Source organism: Bactrocera dorsalis, chromosome 4 (genome assembly GCF_023373825.1).
Source record: "Bactrocera dorsalis isolate Fly_Bdor chromosome 4, ASM2337382v1, whole genome shotgun sequence".
Lineage (NCBI taxonomy): Eukaryota > Metazoa > Arthropoda > Insecta > Diptera > Tephritidae > Bactrocera > Bactrocera dorsalis.
This window is the reverse complement of record NC_064306.1, coordinates 45,041,339-45,053,591: the sequence shown is the minus strand read 5'-3', so window position 1 is coordinate 45,053,591 and position 12,253 is coordinate 45,041,339. Positions and strand designations below refer to the sequence as shown.

General features: G+C 35.6%; 1 protein-coding gene across 4 annotated transcripts in view; it reads right to left on the bottom strand.

Annotated features, from left to right (window-relative positions):
- LOC105222018 (myb-like protein P) overlaps positions 1-7,877 on the bottom strand; it is a 58,134-nt gene extending 50,257 nt beyond the window's left edge. The window contains exons 1-2 of one of the 4 annotated variants that reach the window (XM_049456013.1): positions 7,752-7,877; positions 5,179-5,511 (exon numbers count right to left, since the gene is read on the bottom strand). In XM_049456013.1, coding sequence (XP_049311970.1) covers positions 5,179-5,469 — 291 coding nt within the window. In that variant the 5' untranslated portion in view covers positions 5,470-5,511; positions 7,752-7,877. Of the gene's footprint in view, positions 1-5,178; positions 5,881-7,610 lie in introns of all 4 variants that reach the window. The other 3 variants (XM_049456012.1, XM_049456011.1, XM_049456014.1) reach the window with 3 other exon arrangements.
- Between the last annotated feature and the right edge of the window lie 4,376 nt (positions 7,878-12,253).

Here is a 12,253-nt window from a genome sequence, read left to right as displayed (position 1 = left end):
TTATAGTAGTACCAACGTGCAGTGTATGCAAAGGATTTAGCCTATACCTGTTATTCAGGTCTCAAATATATAAGTGTGTGCTTGTGTGATAGCAAAAACTGTAAACAACATGTGTACGCCTTTAAAAATTTATTATTGTTGTCATTCTAAAATTGATGTAATTGCGGTCGCCCTATAAAATGAATAACATTTTCATTTTCTTCCGGCTATTCGAAAGGTGCTCGTTGTTCATACTCATGGAAACAAGTGCATGTGTGTATATGTGTATACGAGTATGTATGTGATTTCATGGAAGCTGAAATTGTTTTAAATTATGCGTAAAGCTGATTTTATCAAGAAATGGCTACCTCTGGAGTCTTGTGCGCTTAATTTGTTGTGTTTGGTGAAGGTGTGTACAGGAATTGATAAAATTAGGCAATGGAACTTTATCTTTATGTAAATCGCCATAATGTAGATGAAGTTATCTTATAATAGCCAATGAAAATACCAATTAGTTTTTCACTAAAGTTTATAGAAAAGGGCTGTGATTCTGATTAATTTTATCTATACTTCTTCCAGCTATTTCACTTGGCTTGATCTGTTAGCTTTTAAAGATGCTCTGTACGAAAACAAAATTATTAAATATTAAATATTTTAAGAGGTACACCTAGTATGACGGCATACATATAGTGAATTTTTTTACAAAACCTGTACCTGAAGTAAAATTTTGATTATATTATTTACACATTTTATGTATGGGTATAATTAATTAAGATATGCCAAATATGAAAAAAACATATATTTTAAGCTAGTTATCCGCTATTCCAAATTACTAAATATAACCCTGCACTGCTGCAGTGATTGCGGTCTTGACGTTGGCTAAAATCATATAGCACGTAAGGAATGACTAAGTTGGGACGAAACGGAATATTTCTTACTCTTGCAACTTTCTAAGATTTTTGTTGGCAAAAATTTATTTTACGAATATTACGAATCTTTGTTCGGCGATTACAATCAAACTTGAATAAATATGTACATAACTCATTGACCGACAATTCGACATAGGGTTTGTTCCTAAATATAACGTTATATCTTGTAGGTTGGTTAATCGTGGACCAATTTCACTTATTTTCAGCATTCAACTATAGCATATCCATTAGTTAAAGCTCAGTTAATTTTCTTAAAATAATGGCAATATATATGGTATAAAGCCGACCGGAACTTTGAAAATCTTATATAAGGTATACATACATATATGAGATAAGGTTTAGATATGAACCAGATTTTATCTCTTTTTGGAAATTCTATATATTATTAACAGAAAAAGATGCCCTCTGAGTTTTATTAAAGTACCTCACACACCACCATCAATCGTCCTGATATTAATTATCTGGCGTCTAACTTTCTCAAGGGTTTATTCATTTTATGCAAAAAAATATATTATTATTAGAAATATAAGTTTATTAAGATAACTCATATATATGTATTTGCCGGTATATGTATGTGGTATAACTAGACCTCTTCAACCAATAAAAATATTTAAAGAAGTGGAGGATATGGTGCTTAAAAATCGTCACACAAGTGTAAGAGAGATGGAAAGGGAATTCAACATCTCTCGCGAGTCCGTTCGAAAGATTTTGGTGGATATTTTGGGTACGAAACGACTCGTGCCGATAAAGCTGAATTTTTTCTAAAATAATACTATAAACAGGTCTCTTTGGACATGCTTGATAGTGCGAATTCCGATCCCACATTCATGGATATCATTATAACTGCCGTTGAGACACGGATTTATGAGTTTGACATGTCAACAAGACAAAAATCATCGGAATGGGGTGAAAAAAAAATGAGACAAAACCAAAAAACACACCAAAGCCGCTCAAAAATCATGCTGATGCTCATTGTTTTTTTTTTCGATATTCGTCATGCATCATTATTTATAGAAGGTTAATAAAGAGTTCTATTTGTTGAATTAAGGTATTTACGTGAGAACATCCATCTAAAACGACCGGAATTGGTAAAAAACAATAAATGCATTGTACACGATAATACTGCACCATGCCATCGAGCCATGATTTTGATCGAATTTAAAGCCAAAAACGCAATGAATACCATTGATACCACAGTATTCACTAGATTTGGCTCCGTTTATTTTTTCTTATTCCCCAAATTGAAATTGACAAAATGTTGCGTATATGTCGACGCACTTCTCAAGCTCCATTTTGGGATAGCCTTTATAGGTCTTTTAGTAATTTTCATATAATTTGTAAAGCGACCGACCGCTCCCCAAGATTTTCTTTCATTTTTAAAATATGAAAAGGCCTCACGAGCCATGTCTGGGGAATATGGAGGCTGGGCCATCATTACAGTTTTTTTGGTATACCAAGAATTAAACAAGAAATCCCGTGATCGATTTCTTTTAACAAACGAAAGTCGTCAAGCTCATAAAAACACATCTAACCTTAGCGGGTGCTACATGCAAAGTAAGCAATGAATACAGCTGAAAATGGTACGTACTTCAAAGGCTTGGTATACACAGCGTATGAGCAATTTTGCAATTCGAAATACGGAGGCTGCTACATATATTTCTAGCCTAGGCAACACTAAGTGTTGCCAGGTGCAATCTGACATTTCCATTGGAAAGTTTGACATTTTTTAGCATAACATCACTCAGAACGTTATGTCATTTAATCGTGAATTGTTTTATTTACAGGGAATTAAAAAAATCATCTCGGCCAAAAAATGGAATTAACTCGTGAACATTTTCGTGCGATCATTTTTCACAACTTTCGACGTGGATTATCACGACAAGAGTGCATCGATGAACTAAAATCTTTATATGGCTATGAAGCACCATCCTATAGCACTGTGAAAAACTGGTACAACGAATTAAATCGTGGCCGACGCTCGCTCAAAGACGAATTCCGTGAAGGTCGTCCAAAAACAGCCGTTGTGCCAGAAAACATCGATGTCGTACGTGAACTGATAATGCAAGACCGTCATGTAACATACCTTCAGATAGAGGCATGCCTATGCATTTCTCGCATCAGCATACATTCGATATTGCATGAACACCTGGCCGTAAAAAAAGGTTTGTTCTCGTTGGATCCCGCACAATTTGACAATCGCTCAAAAAAAGGCTCGTGTGGATTGGTGTAAAGAAATGCTGAAAAAATATGATCGCGGTGCTTCAAAAGACGTTTATGAGATCGTCACAGGTGACGAATCATGGATCTATTCATATGAGCCCGAAACAGAACAGCAATCGACCGTGTGGGTCTTCCAAGATGAGCTAAATCCAACGAAAGTTGTTCGTGGAAGAAGCACTTCGAAGCAAATGGTCGCCTGTTTCTTCGGCAAAAATGGTTATGTGGCGACTGTTCCGCTTGAGCAACGTAGGACAGTCAATTCTGAGTGGTGCACCACCATTTTTTTGCCTGAAGTCTTCGGAGAAATTCGAAAAACGAACAAGAGAAGACGAATCATTGTGCACCATAACAATGCGAGCTCTCACACATCGGCTCAAACCAGCGCCTTTTTGACCGGCCAAAACGTCGAATTGATGGGTCATCCGCCGTACAGCCCTGACTTGGCACCCAATGACTTCTTTTTATTCACACACATCAAGAAAATAATGCGTGGTCAACGATTTTCGTCGCCAGAAGATGCTGTTGAAGCATTCAAAAACCATGTTTTGGAGGTGTCTCAATCGGAGTGGAAAAAGTTCTTCGAATATTGGTTTCAGCGCATGCAAAAGTGTATAAATCTTGATGGAGAATATTTTGAAAAACAATAAAACCATTTTCGTTGATAAATATTCCTATTTTCATTATTAGGCCAGCAATATATATAGCAGCCCTCGTATAATATATGTATAAGACTTGGCGCAACTGTGCTTAGCTCTATTGTTATTTATAAACAATGTTGCCGTTGATAAAAACACATTGGCAGATAAGAAAGTGTGATTTCTTGCCAATAGCTGTTCTTTCACTATACAAAAGCACCTTCATTATTGTGAAGAGATTTTAGTAAGGCCTTCAAAGGGCAATTAGGCCTCTGCAAGTGATTTTAATGTAATTAAAAAATAATAATTTTAAAACTCCATTTATATGCAGTTATAATAAAAATTTAGTTATAGTAATATTATTTTCAGAATAACCTAATTTTGTTATATACAACCATGAAATTTTGATTTAATTTCAAATGGAAAAGTAGCTTGTGTCCATTATAAAAGTTTCTACATTTCAATAATTTGATTTAAGTAGGTTTTATATAATCTAAGCTCTTTGAATTGTACTGGATACTATAATTGTATGGTGTATAATCTAGTTTCTGTGGTAAGTCAACTTAAGTGTATTTACTTCTCTACGACCTGAGATAATTGAAAATTTTAATTGAATTTAGAAAAGGAGAAAATTAGTGTGAAGAATAATATTTGGGTAGTCGAAAAAGTTTTTTCGTATTTCTAATCAAATTTCAAATTATCTTTTTTTTCATATTTACAATAATAATTAAATAAATAAATGTGTACCATTTTGGTCGACCAATTTTTTCCATTTTTTCGCTAGAGACATTATTCCATCAGTGTAAAACTTTCATCAGTGTGGCATTCTTCCCTTTTTTATACAAAAATATCAAAGGATAGCGAATTCTTCATTATTTTCACTCACTTTTGAACAGATGTAACTTTTTTTCACTTGCCCGAATTTAATTTCTCACCTTGCCAACACTACATGATATGAAACAATGTGATTGTTAGCACTGGAGATATACGGCCGCAACGACATCTATTGACAAAATACGAAAAGACTTTTTCGACTAGCCAATATAAGCCTATCTTTATTAATTAATATTCTAAAATCTTATTCGAATTGACCATGTTCTAGTATTTGTTGGATACATTTATTCATAAATCTAAAATTATTTTAAAGTTTGAGAAAATTTCAAAAATTCAATGATCCAACATCTCTAAAATGTTTTCCATAGATTTCTGGACAGAATTTTTCTAACATCGAATTTAGTTTTTGGAGTAATTAATGAAATTATTTTAAGTAAAATACAGAGAGAAATGAAGAAAACAACTCGCCCTAAGAAAGATCTGTAATTATATCTCAAAATTTCAAAGTTCTCTCTCTCGGGAATCGGACTTAAAAATACATATAACTTAGCAAAGCAAATATAAAAGAAGTCTGCACTCACCTCTTCATCGCCGCGCAATTGATTGTCCAATGTGGAAACATGTTCAAAGAAGGTCCAACTCAAATTCTCAGCGCTATTCGGCAATATATTCAAATTGCTTGTAATTTGTTGACCTTGCTGCTCTTGCTTGGCCAAATGATCGTGCACTTTCGTTTGTTTTTTCGCTACTCTCAGCGTACTATTACTAGAAGAATGCTGCAGGCTGTGATTTTGCGGCTGCGGCAGTGACGTCGAAGAGTCCAAATTAAAATCTAAAATATGTGCGGCAATGTCGACAGTATTATTCACCATGGCAAAGAAAGCCAAACACGGTGTCGAAAGATTGCTGACGCACTACAAACGAGAACAAGAGAAAACGAAAAATATATGGGCACTTTGATTTACGCTTAATTGTTGTAGATGGTTTTCGCTTTTAATTTATAGCATTCTATCAATTAATTGTATTGTTTCATTTTAATTGTTATTTTAGCGTGATTGTATGTGTGTGCGCGTATTTATGTGTTATCTTATTGTTGTTGTTTTGGCATTTTCCGTTATATGCAGACACACACGTGTGGCACATTTAATGTACACAATTTTATTGCCACATATTAAATGTACTCAACGATGCGTGCAACCATAAACACTGGTCATACACTGATGCCTGATGCGTCAGAAGTCAGCGCGTGACTGCAACTGCACTTGACTCAGCGTTGACTCGCGCTGAATTTTCCGCACAAATTATTAATTAATTAATTAATTAATTGATGAGTGAGTAAACAAACGCGCAACGAGAGTTGAATAAACAGGCGCACAAATAAAACAATAAACCGTTAAATGGTCTACGTCTGGTCTGCCTCCGGACTGGGTGTAAATATGGGAGTACAACAACACAAAAAATTAAAAATAAAAAAAACAAGAAAAACACTTAACTTCGACTGCAGTGAAGCTATAATACCCTTCACAAATAAAAATAATTAGTTGTTCATCGGTCAGTTTGTATGGCAGCTATATGCTATAGTGGTCTGATCGGAACAAAATGTTCGGAAATTATGCAGTTTTCTTGGAAAGTTATTTGTACCGAATTTCGTTGAGATATGTTGGCAAACAAAAAAGTTTTTCATAGAACCAATTGGTGTTGCTCGGTCAGTTTGTATAAGAGCTATTTGCTATAAAGATCCAATCTCAATAACTTTTTCGAAAATTACATTATTTTCTTAGATATGAATCCAAAAAAATCCGTGAAGATATCTCGTCAAATGAAGAAGTTTTCCATATAAGCACTTAATTCTGATCATTCTGTTTGCATAGCAGCTATATGCTATAGTGGCCAGATCTAAACCATTTCCTCAGAGACTACAGAATTGCTTTTGATAATGCTAGATACGAAATTTCGTGAAGATATGTGGTCAAATAAAAAAGTTTTCCATACCAGCACTTGATTTTGATCGTTCAGCTTGTAAGGCAGCTATATGCTATAGTGACCCGATCAAAAAAATTTCTTCGGAGACGACATTATTTCTTTAGTTATTAATCCATGTCAAATTTCGTAAAAATGTCTCGTCAAATGAAAAGTTTTCCATACAAGCGCTTAATTCTGATCGTTTAGTTTGTATGGCAACTATATGATATAGTGGTCCAATATCGACAATTCCAGAAAATGAGCAGATTCTTGGAGAAAAGTGGAGATGTGAAAAATTTCAGATCGGTATCTGAAAAAGTGAGGGTCGCGTAGATATAGACCAATAGGCTGCCGGACTTGTCAAAATTTACTTAGCCCGTTACGCTGATCATTTATATATGTATATATGTCTACGCATTTTAAGGAACTCCACCGTTTCCTACTGGATATTATAAACTTCGTGGCAAGCTTTTTTCACCCTGTTCAGGGTATAAAAATAGAGAAAATTAACCGTCAAGGCAGATAGCTAGTAGAATCCCACAAATTATTGCTTTGCATCAAAAGCAACAAATATCGCGCGATTTTATAGCCTCTTGTCAATATGTTGCAAGTGCAACGGTGCATGGCAAAAAATGTGTGATAAATGAGTGCGTGCAGCACAGCAGCTCGCTGCTGTTCAGCCAAATTATATGATTTTCCAATCAATTAAACGAGAAATGCCAACGCAACGCGCGTCGGCGGTCGCCGCCTGACTCCGGTTGTCCGGTGTTGGCAACACAAAAGCGAATGCGCTGACGGCAGCAATTGCAGTGATTTAATTGCGCGTGAAATGACGCTAAATTCCAACATGTAAAACAGTGACAAGCAGGCATTCGTGGCAATTGGAAAAAATTAAAAAAAAAAAAAAAATATTTTTATTTTTTGAAAGTTAAATTAACACGCGTTACACAGCGCGTATACGCAACTTTATTAGCCCAGCTCGCCGCGGTTGCAATTTACACCACTACTACTATTGACTACGTTTGCATTATTTGCAGCACTTTGCACTCACCAATTTCACAAAAATTATTTTTCACACACTAATAATAATAATCATCGCCCATCACACACGAAATTTTTAAAAATTCACTGAGCGTTTTCGTAAAATCAAAATTTCAGCGATTTATTTTATAGTAAGTCGTTTTGGTTTCACCGTTCAATTAAATATTTATATTGCACTTAGTGCTTTCACGATTTTCACGCGCCGTCGGGCACAATTTGCGAACTGTTCACGCGCACGCTTTGCCAAACACTGACTGGTCGACATCTTCGGCGGCAGTTTCATCACTTCGTGCGGCGCGGCGAATCGCTTTAGCGGAAAATTCGTTTGCCGGCAGCAACTGTGCAGCCACACAATATGCTTTGCAGTCGATTGAAAGCTTTCGCCAGTAAGTGCTCATTTTCAGTTTCGTGCTCTCTCTTCTGTGTGAGAGTAAATGTGAGCATTTGTCGAGCAATGTTTTGTTTTGTATTGCCGGTTTGTTTACATCGCACTTTTTGGTAGTGTTGTTATTGTTATTATTAGGTAGTGTGGGCAACACGTGGTTTGCAGCACAATGTGCAGTGTGGCTTCCACAACTCGGGGCTGTGCTCGTAAATTGCGATACTTTATTGTTGTTTATTTTTTTGCTGTGCTATGTGCTTTTTGTTTTGTTGTTCTGTATTTGTTGGTGTTTGGCTTGTAAGCTTGCTCAAGGGTTGAAACAGTTAAAGTGCACGTGTACAAGTGAGCAGAGTTGCCAAGGTTGGGAAAAAATTAAACATTTTATTAACTTATATAAAAGTGTTGCTTTAGAAATTTTTAAAAATCGTGAAAATAATATTTCAGGTAATTGTAAAGTATAGTGAAATGAGCAGAGACGGGACTTCCAATTGAATAAATTAATGGATTTATTTTTAGAATTGCATTAGAAGTATGGTAAACCAGAAGTCGCCGGAGGAGAGGGGCGGCGAGTTTTTTTTGAGGATGGATCAAAGCAGGAGGTTTGTGGAGGCGAACCTATATATAGCTTTAGGCTTCCGTTTTTAGGCTAGGCGTTTTCCAAGACAAGTTGGCCACCAAGAAGGTAGCTGTAGATCTATTGTTCCGGCCCTGGGTTTTTCATTTTGCTAATAGCTGATGAACAACTATAGAAGTTTTAGCTTGGCATCACAAAGGTCTGTATATAATAGTCTTAATGTGATTCCCCGCAAATCTGAGAGATCATCCATATAACCTAACCTTACCTGACCTATTAAAAACCAAACACCACTACTAAGTAAAAGTAGGTAAATTTATGGTCAATAAATCAGTCCGTCCATAATTTTTGTACCAGATTGTCATCCATATATCATTATTTTTATAAATAGAAAGAAATTCGATGTCGTTAAATTAAAAGTTTAAATTTAGGGTGTCACAAATAGGTCGATGTCATAATACAAGTATTTCCCAATTATGCCATTATTGTAGCATTAAAGAAATGTGCATAGATGAATAACTTAGTTTTGGCAAATTCATATATATTTCGATATATCCTTGTGGCTAGTGTATTGACAATGAACAAATTCCTAATTTTTTACAAAGCTCTTCAAGTATATGTCTTTAGAAGACAAGGAATTAACTTGGATATATCAGTGATAAAACTACTCTCATGGATTTGCGAAAGAGTCTTTCCCCCACTGGATTACAGTGGATTGTATGTCTGATCTGCAGGCTCACATTTAGATGCTGAAGCTCGGAGTCCATCTGTAATTAAATAATCTTTATTTCTTTTGCCGGTCTCCTGGATGGCCGAAAGTGTGGGAATCAAAGAGCTCTAGCCTTCATTTCCCGAAGATGCGTTAGTAAAGAAGGACGTGTTTATATATATTTATCTCGTCTTTTCCCAGCCAACTTCTACAGAAATGACGAATCCTCAGTGTAAATCTCTATCATAAGGATAAATAAAACCTTTCTGAGAGCGTAGATGTCGCCAGCTTCTTTACGATGTACTGTGAGCCAAACGGGTGTGTAACTACTTAAGTAATTGACTAGCTCGGGATGAATTATAATTTTTATTACATCTGATGGCGAAAATAATACTAAAACATATAAAAGCAACGATTGAGATGATGAGGTCATGTAACAAGAACAGGCACTAAGAAAGCGCAGAAGAAAGTTTTAGAGAACCAAAGGAATCTAAGGAATGAACGAAGCGAGTAGTGGGAGAAAATTTGTGAATGAGATGCCGAGAGATCATATGGACCAAAGTCACACAGAGCTGTAACACCAAAATATAATGACGGTTCGTTCTGATTTCTAACCACAGAATGAACAAAGTAAAGGATGGCGAAAAGGTTTGGTGTTAAATTACTTAAAACTTGAGAAGACAAAGACTGAATTGTATTAAAAAAAAAATTATTCAAAAATTACAAAATCGGACTATGGGCATGAGAAGTTTAACATTGCAGTAAATATTGCTATCAGTACTGGAATATTACAGTAAGTAACCCTTTGCTAAAACGTTAAAAGCAAACACACTACTTATATTATTCCAATCAACTTTTCGGACCCAGGTTCTACCACAAAAACAGTTTTTACCCTGAACAGGGTATATTACGTTTACCACGAAAATTTTAACACCCAGACGGAGACGACGGAGACCTTTAAAAATATATGTATTGTATTTACAAATTATCCATCTGGCTATATATATACAAACTAGTCCCTGATTTTCTGTATATCGATCGGAAATTTTGCACACATCTTTTTCTCCACAAAAAGCTGCTTAATTGTCGAAATCGATGATATCGGACCACTGTATGCTGCCTTATCTATCAAAATCCAGTTGTTATATGGAAAACTTTTGTATTTAATAAGATATCTTCTTGAAATTTTGTATCGATTATTGCTCAAGTTAAAGATATAATCTTCAAAGAAGTTATTCAGATCCGATATCTTAAAATATATGTATATAATGGTCATAATAACTATCTTTTGTATTTGTGAAGATTTTATAGCTTAAGTGCCACCGAAGTTAACATCTTTTCTTGTTCTTTAGTAGTTTCTTATAATTATATTCCGGTTTAACTCCTCAGATAGCTTTTGTAAGCTCCCAATGCTTATATCTCACTTGGTCCCAACTTGCCAGCTAAACTCGCCGTTTATTTTGCTAAATTAAGTAAAGCACACCGACTATAAAAAATAAACCAACAATAAACTTATTCCACACGAAATACTAATAAAACCAAACAAGAACTTACGCTAAACTCATTTAAACCTTTTAGCCTCGCAAATGTCCATAGAATTCTCGTAATCCATTCATTAAAATAACACCAGCAGCAGCAGCAGCATTCAGCTGACTAACCAGGCAACCAACTAACTTACTTACAGCAACAACAATATATTTAAAACAACTTTCGGTTGCCAGCAGCATTCGTACAACAATAATAGCAACAACAGCTGGGGGCAAACAAAAGCGCCGCGAAAACAATAAAATGCCTGATTCTGGAATGAAAAATATGCTGCCTGACCGACTTTGTGAACACGCGAGCTGCGAAGGCGTGCGCTAAGCGCCCCAAGTAGATGCAACAATGCTGCAGTTTTTGACACTTGAACTGCCACCACACCACTCGGCTGCCAGCAACAGCAAAAACACAACGCTAAATAAACTGGCAAACTGTGCTATTGTACCAACGGTCATAATCAGTAGGTGAATGCTTGCGCATGTGTGCGTTGCATTTGTTTTTAATTCATCTAAATATATGTGTATAATGTGTGAGAGCTTATGTGCGTGAGTGTGAATGCGTGTGTGCTTAGCTGCCAAACCATAAAACCATTCATTAGTGTGTAGAAATTATGCTGCAACTCAAAAGCATTTAATTTCAGCGCGAATGTGTTGTTGCCACACAATGGAAAGGAGTCAAATAAACATTGCTATTGTTATATTATATTTGTTTAACTCCATTAAAAGTGTACGTATCACAAGCAGCGCAAAATCATATAGAACTCTTGGAGAATATTGTGCTCGCATGCTCGATAAAACTTCTTGCATAATCATAGTACTAGTCACTAGTAAGGTTAGAGGTGTGCACCATCAGAATGCCGAACCAAGATTTGTTTTCTTACTTGACCAAGAATAAGAAGTTATTCTTATAGCCGTTTCCTTTGGAGAGTCAGAAACCTCTGACCTGCTTTCTCATTGAAAAAGATTCTACCAAAAAGGTTCTCCAAGATAACTGTTCGGAGTCAGCTTAATACTTTAAGATCTCTTCACTAATCGGAGAACACCCAGAACATATCGAAATGCTTGGAGAAGTTCATTGAAGTATCTAGTAGAGAAGCAAGCGGCAATTAAATTCTGTACAGCCTTTTACGGTCTGACAGATAATTCATGTATTTGAAATGCATCGCAAATACATTATATAATATTTGTTTTCTTTTAATAAAGTTCAGATTCATCTTCTTAATTAAAGGTGTTGTATCTTGATTTTAATTGGTCGAAGTAATTTTATTTTTTGCAAGAATATTTGCTCACTTGTCTACATTAGTGTTGTTGCCTTCAAAATATTATGTACTTATGCTGGGAAGGCAGGTAGAATTGAAGATCAGTTCACTGTGAAGTCACATTGTGGCCGGGTGATGGACTCACAGCACGTTTAGGATTTTTAGGTCGAACTCGAACTCGACCAAGTTGG